Source organism: Heliangelus exortis, chromosome 5, assembly GCF_036169615.1.
Source record: "Heliangelus exortis chromosome 5, bHelExo1.hap1, whole genome shotgun sequence".
Taxonomy (NCBI): Eukaryota; Metazoa; Chordata; class Aves; order Apodiformes; family Trochilidae; genus Heliangelus; species Heliangelus exortis.
In genome coordinates this window covers 35,016,566-35,033,135 of record NC_092426.1, presented here as the reverse complement: position 1 = coordinate 35,033,135, position 16,570 = coordinate 35,016,566, and the positions used below count along the sequence as shown (strand labels likewise).

At 37.9% G+C, this 16,570-nt stretch overlaps 1 protein-coding gene across 6 annotated transcripts in view; it reads right to left on the bottom strand.

The window, feature by feature from the left end:
* The window catches only part of SIPA1L1 (signal induced proliferation associated 1 like 1), a 198,092-nt gene that overhangs the window by 67,297 nt on the left and 114,225 nt on the right, over nucleotides 1-16,570 (bottom strand). For all 6 annotated transcript variants that reach the window (XM_071744541.1, XM_071744543.1, XM_071744542.1 and 3 more), the window contains one exon: nucleotides 1,741-3,562. In XM_071744541.1, coding sequence (XP_071600642.1) covers nucleotides 1,741-3,238 — 1,498 coding nt within the window. In that variant the 5' untranslated portion in view covers nucleotides 3,239-3,562. The remainder of the gene's footprint in view (nucleotides 1-1,740; nucleotides 3,563-16,570) is intronic.

Genomic DNA, 16,570 nt, shown 5'->3' with positions numbered 1-16,570 from the left:
GGTGATATAAGGGCTGAAATCCACTCACACCTCCCTCCTCTTCTGCTGTTGATTCTCATTGCTTACCTGGGATGATACACTCTGGCACTTCTCTGCAAGGAAAGCTGCTTTGTTTGACTCACTGAAACTGGTGGGGAATAACCAAGCAGTAAGAAGCAAAATTATTGTGAGGCCAAATCTCTGCTTGGTTAGTAAACTGAACTGGCTTATCAAGTTTCCAAAAAACAAAGAACTGGTACCAGGATGGGGGAGAAATAAAGTCATCTGCTTTTAGTGCTGAAAGGCTGTTAAATCAGGTCAGCTGTAACATGAAACTGCACCTTCAGTTGCTGAATGCAAAACTCAAGAGTGATAAGGGATCAAATAGTTCTGGAGAGAGACAGATAGTAACATACTGTCAGGGAAAGGTTTTTAACGTCAGGCTGTCCCCTCCAAACATACCTCACCTTATATTGCACACTTGGCTTCCTGCTCTCAGGAAAACAGTATTTTCCCTCTCTCCTTTTTCTCCCAAGGATGTGGATCAGCACTCTAAAAAATCTGCAGCAAAGGCTACTTATCAGCCCTAGAATGACTGCAGAAAGAGCACACTGTGGAAAGCATAACAAGAGCCAACCAACCAAGGGACGATGCAGGGAAGAAGAGGCAAGAGATGGACATTTTTCAAGGCAAGGGAAAAATGGGAGATTAAATTATCAGCAGTAACACACAGTTAACAAGCTGAAGTTATTTTGACCTGACCCTCCACTTATTTCAGTCAGGCACCTGTGTTGATTACCCTGCAGGAAACAAGCTCTTCTGAGCTGCTTTCACTGAAGAGATAAAACCCAATCCTGAGCATTTCGTAGCTAAGAAAAAAGCACTCTTCAGGTCAGCCATTAGACCAAGTCTATCCACCTGGTGATGCCAAATCATCACACACAATCCTGCAGACAGAACTCTTCCTAACTTTATAGAGGACCTTAGTCTGTATTCCTTTGGATCATTTCCAGAGTCAGGAAGAACAGACAGTGAGATCTGCATCTCATGGTGCCAGCATCATTTTGTGCCATCTGAGTAAAGTCTGGGTTTTACATGTTTCTGTAGGTCAAAATGAAAATTCTTTTTTTAAATTCTACTTTTTTTTAAGTAGAAACCATGTGATAAGAGAACTGTACTCTGTTTTTCCAGGTACGCTGCTGCTGTTGTGAATATATATGTATATACAGGGATGGTTTAACTTCTGCAGCATCTGATAAATTAGTGAGACAGATTATATTTTCCTATAATATTATTGAATTAAAATAGATTAAAACCCCAATGTCTTGGATTATTAAGATATTTTAATATCTGAATAGTATTGTAAATGTTAACTTTCCAAGCTGCACATTCCATTACAACCTCATTGCATCAATTCTTGATGTGTAAAGAAAGTTCTCATATTTTAGCATTTATTTTTTAATCTTTTATGTGCCAACTGCTCACTCCCATGTATACCAAAGCTGTTTTTCAAGACATTTAAAATTTGTGGCCATTAACTGTTATGTGTATCAGCACTAAAATCATCCAACTTTTCTTTTACTCCAGCACTGTGAAAGTCTATTAGACATAGTATGTACTGCTTGATAAAATATACCATCTTTAAGCACTATTTTAAAAAAAACAAACAAAACCTTGCAAATACTATTATATATCAGCTGAATTTTTAATGTTGGTAAAACAATCATTGATAAAACACGTGGAGAAATCAAATTTACCTACCTTTCTGATAGAAGAATTTTCGATAATAATATGCACCAAGGTCTACATGTTCAACGATGTATCTTTTCACTCTGTCCAGATGTAAAATCAGATTCTCCTTGGGAACTTCCAGAACTGCTACTCCAGCATTTGTACAATGAGAACTCAGAGTTGACTCAAATGAGGCACTTTCACATCCACTGAAGGAACCTGAATTAGATTTGGAAAGACTGATCTTCCTTTCCCCTTCTCCACCGATCTCATTACGAAAATAAGGACAACTCATCACCAGTTCATTGCTTTTATCATCTCCCTGGTCCATATTGAGACTTCCTTTTGAATTCAGGTCTTCAGTGCTGCCCATTGGAGAATTGAAACTTGCAGAATGAGACAAGGGTCCAGAGACAAGTGATGCCACAGCAGCAGCAGATGCACCCGTGGTTGTGTTCCTTCTTTTAATAACATTATGCCTGTTGATTGCCGCTTCGTTTAAATCAAATAAAATACTCTGTACATCATAATGAGCAAAACACTTCGGACAAGTCCAAGGCTTGACACTATCTTCCGACCTGTTATCTTCAAGATCTGAAGACTTCCCAAGTTCCCCTTCGCCTTTGGCATTGCGCAGCTTCCGAAAAATGGATGAGTCTCCCGTCTCTGATTTTGAGCGTCTCTTGAGTGGCTTCTCCCTTTCCTTAAAGAGCCTCAGGTTCTCCCTTTGAGTAATAGGTCCATCTATCACATCCAGAGAGAATCCTGAACCCTTGCTTCCACTGGCAATCAGGAGTTCACTGAGCTTAGATGTAGCTGGGCTTCTCTGATCAGACTTTTCATCTTTATAGCCCTTCAGTAAGTCGAAAAAACTTTCCCCTGAAGTTCCCTGCTTATCTATGGAAGATGTGCTGCCATACTCCCTGTGCAGAGATGGTCCTGATTTAAAAGTGGGTGAAATACATTCATCAAAACTATCCACATCAAGCTCACTTATGGTGATGTCACTGTTGCTGCGCTGCCTTATTCTGCGAAGAGCTTTCCTTGGGGAACTGGGATAGCCATCGGGAGTAAGAAACCTGGAATCTAGGTTCTCAGGTTGCCTGGTTTTGCTTTTAAGAGTGCTCTGGATGCTTTTTAACATGACAGAATCACTCGCATTGAGGTTAACAGAGCTTCCCTGACTCCCAGGACTGCTTTTAGAAGACATGCTGTCAAGGCAACTTGATGTTTCAATATCTTGACTGGACCTGCTCGTTTCCTTGATGTTCTCCTTCCTTGGGGGCCAATCAGCAATCCTTGCCCTGACCCCCATCTTAGGGACTCCAGGAGTAGAGCTAACATGATGAGAACTTTCGTTACGAGGAGGTCCAACTGGTGCCATGACTGCAGATCCTAAGCTGCCATTCTGTGACCTGAAGCGCCTCATATAAAAGTCATCTGAGTGGACTTTGGAGGTGCCATCTGTTCCAACTGGTACCCCAGTGGCCACAGCCCTTTCAGTCTGGGACCGCTTCAAGCTGGTCATGATCTTTCAGTATGTTCAACCTTAGTAAGTTCCAAGAGAAATCACAGTCATTTCTGCTTTTTAAATGCACAGTTCTCTTTTGGAGAATAGTCTCCAAAATATACAATGGTTGCATGAGATCTTAATCAGGGACATTTAAGGACACAACTAAATGCAGGATGTCTAGAAAATTCATATATTCAGTAGGTTTCGATAAGTCATAAATTCCTTTAACTTTTGCATTTTAAGAAGTACCCATGCTCCAATATATTCATATTGTTGTAACATCACTTGCACTCCAAAATGTCAAGAGTTGTAATCCAATCATTTATGGTTCTTTCAAGCCTAGGACAGAGAAAAAGGGAGATAACATCGTTAATCACAGCATATATAACATACTAACTGAAGCTATCAATGCAGAGTTGTGTTATATGGTGTATGTCCAACACCCTCAGCTGCAATTAGGTATTAACAATGCCTATCCAACTTTTCTAGTAATACAAATACAATATGCTAACAAAACAAAACAAACAAACAAAAAAAAAGCAGAAGGAAGTTGATTAGCAGAAATATTACAAATTATTAAGAGAGAATGGCTGTCAGTGATATTCATTCTGTGTTTTGCACAGCCTTATTTGCAGATTAGCTGGATAGTCCAGGAACCATTTATTACCTCTGCCCTGATTTTACAACACATAAAAATACCAAGGCAGAATACAAACACATACTTTTAAATAACTAATGTTTCTAGTTTTAAATAACTTGGCATTAAAAGTTCCATTTATTTCCCTTGCTAACAAGAACTGTCTGTCACAGCTCCTGTGTAATCCAGCTTTACAAAGCCATGGAAATTAAATGCTTGCCCATACCTCATCAGTACCAAAGTGATTACAAAGCATTTATATTAGGCTTTGAGAAGCTAAAAAAAATAATCCACAAATACATCCTTCCTGGTAGAAGACAAAAGCATGAGATTGTCAAGATAAAATCTTGCATTGCTCTGTACATACTTTAACACAAAGGAGTTAACAGTTTTCAAAGACCAAACCAATTACACAAAATGTCGCCTTTAAATATTTGCCAAATGTGTGCACAGAGATGCTGCTGAACCAGCACCATGTTGACAATACAGTATTGTCTACAAATCAAGGCTTTCTAATGCTTCTAGGGAAACCAGTACTTTCTGTAGTCTCTTCTCAGATCTGTTGAGTACTTTCCTCTGCACTAATTAAATATCAAGTCCCTCCAAAGGTGGCATGTTTTAACTTGCTATACACAGCAAGCAGTGTATAGCTCCTTTGAAAGAGCTGCTATTTATATAGAGCTGAACACATAAGGAACTAAAGATGCAAACTGACTGCATCCCTGTGCACCATCGTATCACCTAATGTTGCATCTATGCTTTTTGCTGGTGCCAAAGTAAGTGTTGTTCATGCAGTGAGGTCTGTGAAATTGGAACACTGCCCTTTCTGAAGGACTACAAAGACTTTCTTTAATAGAGAGAACAGAAAGAAAATGGAATGAAAACTGGAAAGGATTTAAGGGCAAGAAGTATACAGGCTAAAAGAGAGAGTGAAGGAAGAGTCAAGTTGAGGGTAGAATACAAAACAGGTGGAAGGACATGGGACCACTACCACACACCCCTCTTTCACAGCCTGCAATGAAACACAAGATTTCTCCCCCTCACCATTCCTCTTTCTCCATCAATATCTCTGAAGAGAAAGTATAGATATCTCCTCCCCCACAAGTACTGGCCCTCAGAGAAACAGATAACCTAACTCATACAAGTTTCTTATTAACTCAAGGGCAGAAGTTCATGCAGTAGCAATAAAAATTTCTCAAACCTGGTGTTAATTATTTAAGCTTCCAAATGCTACCAGGGTTTTGTAATTTGGGGGGGGGACTTTTTTTTTTCCTTCAAAAATCTCAGGGATAGCCAACCCAAATATAGATGTATATAGCTATATAATCATATACAAAAAAACCAAGTACTCTGCAGAATTTCTTCTTGACCTGTTCTATGTATGTCAGTAGTTACACAACCACACAGTGTATTTTTCAAAGGAAATACTTCCTATGTTCCTGACTCAGCATTGAGGATGTCTTACTCTGGGAACCAGCTGTTTCATGATCTGAGGGTTTCTATAACTGTCCTACTTCATCTGCTGTAGCAGCTGGAATACAGGCAATAAAAGATTAAGGTAACAGTTGAATTCATATTTTGAAGAAATGCATTCAACCTTTGCCTGTGTCGATTTTTAAATGGAACAAAACAGCTAAGTCAGGTTTTTTGAAGACTGTAGCCATCCCTCTGTTGCTGTGCCCCTAAGCCTTCCTGTCCCAGTGTCTAATTTGAGACCTAACTGTCTGGTCCAAAAGGTTTGATTAGCTCCAACCAAAATAAAGTGAAAACACTGCGAGTTTTTAATGTTATTAAAGTACTCCTGAGTACAGTGGTCATCAGATTTAATGGCAAAAGAACCAAAATGACAATCTACTCTTACATTTTCTCATATCCATTACTTGCAAAACATGACAGCATTACAGACCAGGTGAATCATATTTGATTTAAATGACCATCAGTTACTAATAACCAGATTATATTATGAACTGAAAAACATGCAGAAAGTTTAAACACTACGTAGCATAATTGCTAACACAAAATATGTAGTCTATTAAAACCAGGTACAACTACAAAATAAGCAGCATGGTACCTACTTCTAAAGATTACAGCAGTAATTTTAAGAGTAACAAGTCCTATTTTGTTACTATTTCAGTATAAAAAATATATAATTCACGGGTTTATCAATGTAAACAGAGTATGGCAAGCAAAAACTTAGGGTAACCAAGGAAAGTATGCTTCTCCAATTCATCTAACTTACTGAGGAAGCCAACAAAATATCCATATGAATGCCTACACATAAAAAGTCATAAATGAAAACCACATGCTTCAACTTGTAAAAGAGGTACATTTAAATATTGTACTGATTGTATAAATTAAAAAACACTTAAGAGATCACGCTTGGAAAACCAATGATCTGCTTATGAGATTGGATGTAATAACTAGTAAAGCAAGCCATGGACATGCTCAAAACAGGTCTCAAATTCTAAGGACAAAGCTTATTCACCATTTTTTTACCAGCACCAGAGTACTCTGCATCTGTAGCTCATTTTAAACTGAGAATAAACAAACCTGTTTTCATTCTTTCCCTTTCTATTTCTAGCTGTTTCACCACTTTGCTCCCTCCTCCTAAACTGGGGCTCCAGCCTTGGGAAAAAGGACCATTCTGACCAAAATACAGTGTCCTTGGAGACTAAGCTGAAGACAGTTTTGCAGCCCTATGTCATGATGAAAATGCAAGCAAGTCAACAGATCTGGATTTATTATTCCTCATGAGTGATGACAGCCACCAGGAAAATGAAGACCTACCAGTCAAGGCATCATCCTGAGGCCCTTGGATTACAAAGAAGGAAACACAAGCTGCTAATTCAGAAATGTCTCACTCATACCAGCTCAGGATTATTAAAGAAGCCACCATCTACAGCACATTAATCAGCCTCTATCTTAGATTCAGGTATCCAAATAAGATGATTCAACATCTACTTGTTCAGATGAATGGAAAAAAGAAGATCAAGCTTGATGCATCAATTCAGAGACCTTATATTACATTTTTTCCTAGATTTAGTTCATGTGGGATTTTGCTGGTTTTCCTTACAAAGCAGTGACTTTACCCACAATCAAGTCTTACTTGAAGAGATTACTCCGTTATCTTCTGAGGACATGCAGAGACTTCAGACTGTAGGATCATGGATGCTAATGATCCTAATACCCTGATACTGACAGAGATTGATTTGGGGGCACCAAATTATTAATGATTCATGATATTCCAGTGGAAAGACTTCATATTTCAACATCAGCCCTCATGAAAGCCTGTCATTTTATAATTAAAAATTTGGAAAATCTGTTTTCAAATTCCATAGAATCTCACTTTTGTCAAGCTTCCACAACCCTCCTCTCTCAGCCCTCCAGTCAAGAAATGTATAGATGGTGGCATATACAGCCTATTACCAGTGATATTTTCAAATACTGAAAAATATAGGATAATGGGCAAATAATAGCATTTATAGCTGTAAAAGTATTTTAAAGCAAGTAGTTTCAAAAAAACGTAATTGAAATAATCTCTATTCCATGGGGTTTACTGAAATTGAGCCAACTAGGAAACTCGATACAACAAACACACACATTGCTATCACAACCCTTGTTAACTTTTACTGGGTAAAAAAACAGCATTTGTCATAAAACCTGAAAACTATCAGTTTTCCTGAAACCAGAAAAATAAATGAGAATAACAAAAAATATTTTATAGATGAAAGCAATTGTGTGTGTCACAAATTCTTACCTGAATTATAACACAGATGAAATCCCAATGGGGAAACACTGATTTATTAAGTTTTTCTAGGTACAAAATCATGTCTAATTTCATAAATGAATTCTTCAGATATGAAAAGTTCAATTCAATCTTTAGAAATACTTGGCTATATATGGTAACCTATTATTAACTTTAGCCTTTTCTTTTAAGGTTTATTTTCAATATAATTAAAGGAAAGTTAAAAAGGTTCATCTTTCACAGGAAGTTTTTATTAACTTAAAAGGTATTTGAAGAATAGTGTTTGGTATTTTGCTAGCTTCTCAGGGGTTTTATTGTCACTGCTGGGGTTGTGATAACTGAATTTGTGACAATTGTCAGTTCTGCACAGGATGAAAGACAGATCCCCTGCACTTTTTTATCTCCTCACCTCCCCAATTTATACCACATACAAAATTTGCCATCGATCTACATGTAAGCAAGCTTGTGTTTCAGCCTTTTTCTCTGAATACTTCCTTGCTCCCTAGCCCTCAGAAGAGAACATTTGCTCCAAGGAAAGAGTGCCATCTGTTGCCACATACCCACCTGCACTGATATGCTGAGATTTAATAAAGCTTTATTCTTAACTTCCTTCTCTCCTGAAGTAGCTCACACTAAAATATATGAACTTAGGCAAGATTCCATTGATTTTAAGATACAGCAGTACTAATTAATATGAATTACTACCATTAGTTCCTGCACTCTTCTTGTATATCTTTCTACAGCCAAACACAGGGTTGCTGTCACACAGTGAAACAGCTGGAAGGTGTGCAAGTCACTGAGGTGCTGAGCTTGAGACCATGTGCTGTGCAACTTGGCAGAATCTGCTCCTTCAGGTTTCAAGCCCTTCTATTCATGGTTGTAAATATTCAGTTGTCTCAGAGAACAGAGAACCCCCTGGCTTCCCTATGCAGCAGACCAAAGTCACACTATTAATGACCATACTCAATTGCAGTCAGTGGTAAAATGTTCATGGCATCAGGATGGTAAATGAAGCATTAAAAAGGCTACCAAATTGAGATAGTACAGGAACACAGGGAACAATAAACCCCTACCTATGCATTTCAGCACATTTTGTTATATTATGATCCATATCTATATTATGCAACTCATTCTCCATGTAAACACTACAATATCTCAAGCCAGGATTGTGTGTGCCCTGCTCTCACATCTCTTTTGTAACCATTAATCAAGACAAGGAGATCACAATACTCAAGTGTACAAATAACTGTTGCTGAAACACACCCTTTAAAACTTCTTTTAACTGAGATAGACAGGGAGAGAGAGAAAAGACACTACACACTGCTATTCCCACTGTCTTCAACACTCATGTTCCATGTTGGTACCAACCTCACTCATTTAGTTAATTAAATGCAGAAACCCTTTCCTGGAAGTTAACTTACAGGATCTGAAAAAAAAAGACAGTGACAAATCTTAAGAGTATGCTATACTGTATTCTATTTCTGGAATGAGACTGTTAACAGCAAAAGCTGATTTTTTTAGAACAGCATTTGCTCTCTAGGCAGCATCTCTAAACCAGTGCCAAAACATGAAGATTTTCTAGCTCCCAGATACCATCTCTCAAAAAAGTTAATTTTTAGCAACAACAAAGGAGAGTTCCACTTACACTCCCCCACCTCTTTATTTTTCTAAAGATATGTTCCTCTTCTGTGTTTGTTTTTCAGATTCTAGCTGTTGATACATTGCATCTGTGGGTAGTGGTTCCAGACACAGACTGCTCTTGCTGGTGTGTGAACTCTTGTGCAAGTTACTTATCTGCAAAGTGCCAGAGTTAATCAATGACCAAACTCTGAGACTCTGAGACTGACCTATGAACGGTCACAAACCCATGCCAAACACACACAAAAACTGAGAGGAAGCAAGCAAAACAAACACAAAACCCAAAACAACAACAAGAAACAAGCAAAAGAACAAAAAACACCAAAACAAAGCACCAAAAAGGAAATTAAAAGGAACTGGGCTGATACTTGCTGGCATGGGGAGAGTTCAGAGTAATTGCTGTGCATCACAGTAACCACAGATGCACCAAGGTTTGCATCCTTGCTCATACTTCATTAGCAGAAAGGCTGCTCACACAATGTCCTTCTCCTCCAGCCTGGCCACAAGTTCTTTTTCCATCACAGCTTTGGTACCAACACAAAGACAGAGGTCAGCCTGTGGTCCCTGTGCTGCACTGCCAGCTACATCCCTGCTGCCACACTTGGGGCACCAGTGCCACCATCACGTTCCCCAATGACCAGAGTTGAGTAAGAGATCTCAGTTCAGAAGAGAGATAATGAGGGTGTTCAACCTACCACCTCTAAACTTCCACTTGCTTCTAAGACCTCTGAGGTACAAGTCAAAGCTAATTTTTAATGACAGATGCATTAGACTGCACCCTTAATGTCACAGAATTATTAAAAAATATAAACACATCATTTTGATAGTGTTTGAAATATTTTTCCCAACACTTTTATTCCTTTGCTTTATTGCTGCAGTTGCTTCAACTCATGATTAGGTAAAAGAATTGCAAGGAGCTGTTCTGCTGTCTTTGTGAAAGTCAATCCAGCTCCCCAAAACTTCCAGAGCGTAATGTTTCTCCATGGGATGATTGATCACACAAGTCATGTGTTTAAGGGAGAAAAGAGCAGCTTTTCAGACATGAAAGTTAAATTTTACCTAAAATTAATAGGCTCATTCCCAGCAGGCCCCAGATTAATCACCTAGCAAGAGTTTCACATCAACACATATTCCTGAACATGCTCCTGCAGTAAAGGTACTGCCACAGTGCTGGAGAGAAGAATTAGGAACAGGGAGCTTGGGAGGGACTTTTCCACAAGGGCATGTAGTGATAGAAGCAGGGGTAACAGTGTTAAACTGGAAGAGGGTAGATTTAGAAATTCTTGTCTGTGAGGGTGGTGAGACACTGTCAGAGGTTGTCCATAGAAACTGTGGCTGCCCCCTTCCTGGAAGTGTTCAAGGCCAGGTTGGATGGGGCTTTGAGCAACCTGGTCTAGTGCAAAGTTTCCCTGTTCATGCGTGAGGATTGGAACCGGATGATCTTTAAGGTCCCTTTCAACCCAAACCATTCTATGATTAATTACCAGATGCCCACAGGAGGTGTTCCCAAGCCCTTGCACCACCATCACTCCTCCACCCATGCCCCAGGCCTCTGCAGCAGTCACCCACTGCCTTTTCACTCCCAAACCCAGCTCCTGCTGCTGCTCTCTACAATCCTCCTCAGCCTGGGGACCCTTCTGCCCCAACAGAGAACAGATGCCATCGATTTGAATTTCAGACCTCAGGGAAAAAAGAACTTTCCCAAGCTTCCAAATAATAGCTGCTCAATAAATTTGCTTCCTTAAGTACTGGCCTGAAAACACAAAGATATTTATTACCTTAGACTATTAGAATTTATCTATATTAAGGAAAAAAACAAACAAAGAACAAAAAAACCTAACTGGAAGTTATAGAGATAAAATCAAAGACTGTTTGTAAAATGAAAACCAAGTTCTGACTACTGTTGAAATACAGTTTTTTGAAAGCAGACAGCCAGGAAAAAAAAAGTTTGCCCTGCATAACCTATTAAAAATGTCCACTGATCAATCTAAATGATAGTCATGTGTGATAGCATTCACAAAGTTAAAATATTTTTCCCCTAAAAAAAAGGTGTTTTGCTCTTTTGTGTAGGTATCTACACCATCTGTATTTTGGTGTACATATATCCATATATTTACACACAAGCTGTTGATGCTATCTCTCAAAAGGAAGCCTGAGTATACTATAGGCAGAAGTACACAAATATAACACAAGCAAATGCTGTAATGAACCCTGATGCTATTTTACTAGTTGTAGGACAAATTGCTTATGGTTCCTGCACTCAATGAAGCTGCATTCCCTACCCTTACATGAAGAAAAGTAAACAAATTTAAACCTAACACCATCAAATTTTCATCACAGATTCCTACAAGAAATTTTGATTTACAGAACCTACTAACCTGGGAAAGGCTCCCCAGATGAAATGTATGAGTAAAACTTTTACTCAAACTTTGGTAAAGACAGAATAAAAATGAAAAATACTGAAAATCACAGTCCAGGCTACCAGGTTATATAAGAACTACAGATGGAGATCTTTTTAACAGTTCACATGTTAAACAGAGCTAAGGAAGCATATAATCCTCAAATAATCCTTTCAAGAAGTAGAGGTTTCTGCTTCAAGAGACTGCCATATACAGTCAAGTGTGCAACACAGAAAGGAAGTAAATTAAAAACCTTAAAAGAAGATACAGATGTGTACGCAAAAACTTGGACAATATTCCGGCTTCTTTTTTTTTTTTTTTTTTTAAATTACTGTGAGCAATGGAAACAAATAGGAACAAATTTCAAAGAGAAAGGCACCCAGCTGAATCCTCTACAACCTTCCACTAAAAATTCTTTTGGAAAAAACCCTGAAAACTCAGCAATGTTCTTTCAGACACCATGCCAGTTTCCTTATTTCTTCTTTTTTTTTAGACAACAAGTTTTGTAGTAGTATGCATATAAAGGCCCTAAAAGAAATACTAGTAGATCAGTGTAAAGAACTTTATTTTCAAGTATAGAACTAACAAAATAAATTAAAAAAAAACCTAGCCAACCAACAACAAAAAAACCTCAACCCACCAGCACAAAAAAAAACCAACAAAAAAACCCCACACAACAATAAAGTAGGCTAAAATAATAACCAACAGTAAAATTTTAACCATAAAATTTTAACCAACAATGAAGTTGGTTAAAATGAAAGGGTTTAGAGAAATAGAAGTGTAACTCTATTTGTATTTAGATACTGATCTGAGAAGATAAACCTGAAAATTAGCAAGCAACAGATTTTACATGAAAGTGAGAACAATTTCCAGCAACTCCTCGCTTTCTCATGTTCTCCATTCTTTTCACTTTTCTCTTGGACCACCACCTTCATACTTTGCCTATAATCACTGAACTTATAATCCCATTTACAGGACATACTCTGGTGACCTTTCAATTGGGACACTGAAAGAGACTCCAAAATTAGTTAAGCATTAATTTCCAATGTATTTTAAATCATTATCACCAGCAAAAATCTAGATCAGTATTTCACTGATGTTGACAGAATTTCTTCAATATACTCCATTCTAGAGGGGGAAACCAAGCACTGGGTGGGTGCAGTCATCTTCCTGGTACCTTCTTTTGTGTTTTCTGAAGCCTACTTTATGCAGACATGCAAATAAACACTATAACCAGATAAAACAGCATTTGTCTTCAGACAACTAAATTGTTTGCACAGAAGGCATGGCAATTGATTGTAGTAAGTCACTACATATTCTCTGCACAACTCTGTTTAGTCCTCTGATAAAAAGAATATTCCTAAATTTAAAAGGATGTGACCTTTGTCTAAGGAATACATTTATTTATTGTGTTTGGCTTCAAAGATAAGCCTGGGGATCATCCCCCAGACCAAAAAGGAAACACGTGCATATCTAAACTTAAGAAGCATCATAAATCCACTAGGAGGAATTTTTTAAGCTTTTAGCTCTTATGTAATATAAGCAGGCATGAACAGAGACCCTTGGGGATAATTAATTTCTTTGGTTTTGAGAAAACACTTTCTATCCTTTGACAATGACTTGTAGCACACATTTTCCAAAATACCATCTTTATGGTTATAAAGGAGGAGGAATAAACACCTCAATCTTCAAACATGGCTATCCTTGTTAATTTTTCTGTAGATACCTCCAACACATCATTTAAAATTAAGGCTAAAAGAAACACTGCTTTATGCAAGCATTTATCACTTTTCTTACACTAAAGTCTATCAGAAAAATAGGGATGGGATCTATAAACAACAGAGATGAGTTTCTGATCTCTAGGCATCTGGTGATAAAGATGAAGGTGTAACATCCATTAATGGTATCACCTTAAGAACTGAAAGAATGCCTGAAGCTTTCATTGTGAAATGAAAAAGAGTGATGGATAAAACAGTAAACAGACCTAAAACCTCTCAGGGAACTAAGTATGACTACACAAGCCTTGTACTTTGCTAAAAGAATGAATATTGTAATGCCATACAAGAACAAAAGGCAGATTGGTTGTACATAAAATATTATTCCACATTTCAAATTTTTCAAGTTCATATAAAGGAGAATTAAACAATATGGAAAGAGAATAAAGTTACCTGCCAAAATATGCAGTTACTCAGCAGAAATCTAAGTGCTGCTTGATTGTAACATTTGTGGTGCAGAAGGTAAAGCTAGATATAAATATTTTGGTTGATTCATTTCTCGTGAGCACTGTGCTTTGAGTGGGTGTTCAGGTTGGAATTCAGAAGCCTTAAATAGAACTCATTACATGCAGAAAACCAAGAAAGAGCATTTAATTATTTAGAAGTTTGTGTAGGTGGCTCAGCAGTGACCAACAGGTAGATGACACTCTTTGATGTGATGATGCAGATATGTTATGTTCTGTAGTTCCAACACACACTATGTAATAAAAGCAACTGAAAACATCCAAATAGACAGTACTATAATTTTAAAAAACAGCTATACAAGTCACCTGCTGAAGGCACAGTGTTATCTCCAGTAACTACAAAGGGAAAATAATACCTAGCTGCCCATATACATCAATTCTGAAGGAGAGACTGTGAAAATGTGTGCGTATCCCATTCTGTAAATACTCCCAACTGTAGTACCAGGGAGAAGCAACATAAGCAATTCTGGTCACGAATCCAGACAGTCAAGCTGGCAAAACAAGATACAAACTGAAAAGAGCAAGCAAGGTGGCACTGACACCTAAAAAACACACTTTGCAATTTAAATAAGAATCAGTCTACTGCAGGCACACATATGCCAGCAGTACTGCCACTTCATCCAGACATCTTTAAACAGAAAAGGTAAATTTAGATGGATGGTTGGATGTTGCTAGTTATCCCAAAGTGTAAGTAAGAGTGTGCATCTGATCTGCCCACCTGCCCATGCAAGAACACCTCAGGCTTCTCAACACTGTGCATGTCTTTTACCAACTGCTCTTCCAGCCCAAGACCAGTCAATTTTTCTTTAGAAAGTCTACTGTCTTTTCTGCAAGTTGGGCTAGAATATCTGGCAGAAACAAGAAAAAATAAACCTGCCTCTTTCTATCTGAAACCCAAATGTAGTCCAGTGTACCTATTTGAGGCATTAAAAACTAAGTAAGTACAATTCAAAAGTCTTTATGCCTTATGTGATTTAAAAATTTTTTTTCCGGCTGTGGTCAGTAAAAGGAAATCTGTTCCTGCATCTGTTCCTGGTTTACATGCATGCAAAAGACTTTATAAAAACAGATTTGAAAGCATTTAGATTCCAACACTAAACCTTCAAAAGTGAATTACCTACAAAAAGTACATGTGTGGGTGTATTCCCATTTCAGTGCATCAACAACTTTAATCAGCCTTGCCTACTATTTCTGATTATAGTTCATTATATAAAATCACGTTGATACCAGTTCAGCAAGAATGTTTCTTAACCCTTTCTGAAAAAGAGAAACATCATTCTTGCACCAGTTTTCACCCTGAGGTATGCACGTGGGGCGTGACTTTCCCTGGCCATTCACAACTGGTACAAGCCTTAACATCCAGCTTTAAACTACAGGATTTCACCTCAATTATTCATCAGTATAAAGGCTGCAGTTTGTCTCTGCACTGAGTATGATGCACACCTCCAAACGTACCCCCAGCACAGGGGGTTAGAACACAGGCAATGTAGTTATGTCACATTTAAATCAGTGCTTTGCAATTGCATGGAGACACTGACAACACCATCAGACTTGTAAAATTCAGTCTCTACATACCTATAACAGCTCTGTTGTTACCATCATTTCCCTAGCAAGCCACATGGTGTCAAGCCACAGCCTTTGAATCTAAGAAACAGAACGGATCTCCCAGGACAGGAGACCAAACAAAAGCCCTTGGCTGTCAGGGGCTGTCAGTGAAGAAAATCCTTTTTGCTACATACGTAAGTTTAAGTCTCTAGAATTTTACAAAGATGTATGCATAAGTAAGCTGATTTATGGGCACATATGTTTGGGGGAGGTCTGGGGAGGGGAAGAAAGTAAAAAATAAAAATAATAAAATAATCAGGCCCTATCAGCTCAGTTTGGGTTGTAACATTAAACTTCCTCTAATCATCAAGCCTACCATGAGCAGAGAAAATGAGATTATAACAGACAACTCTATTTGGAGTAGGTCACATGCAGCAAAAGGTGCTACACCCAAAAACACTATATGGCAATTTCTAATGAGACTTTTTATTTTTACTAGTTTTCCCTTTAGCCTAACCATCCAGTCATCATTTACCAAATCCAGTGAGCCGAAAAATTGGTTTTTTAGTAGTGAGAGATGGCTTAAAGTAAGAACATAGTTTTGTAACTACCTGGTGAGCACGGATTCCTAACTTTATCATTAAAATATTTGCTTTTCTTCAAAGTAAAGCTTTTAGATAAATTTCTGCTCACCTGTACTTTAATACAGACTTGCCAGAAGTTCCACTGAGATTAAGAAATCATTCTAGTTGCAAATTTCAAACACAAACTGTGAGGAATAAATGCATATTGTCTCTGTGAAATTGAAACACGTGAAATTTCTGATACTCTTGAGTAGTTCATTACTTCAAAAGAGGGAATAAAGTTAAATTTTTTCTTTCTTTCTTCTTTTTTCTTTACCCCCTCCCTAATACAAAAAACAACAAAAAATGATTGCTGGAGGGCAGAAAGTCAACAGTGGAGAAAACGGAGCTTTTGAGTCTTTACATTTCTTCACATACATAATTCAATATCAGTTCTGTGCAAATTGTTTCTGTAAAAGTATCACTAAAGAATTTTTACAGCTAGACAAGATGCTTTCAGTTCATTTTAATCAATATCAAAGATGCAGCAACTGCTCAGGGCAACTGACCCTACCCTATTT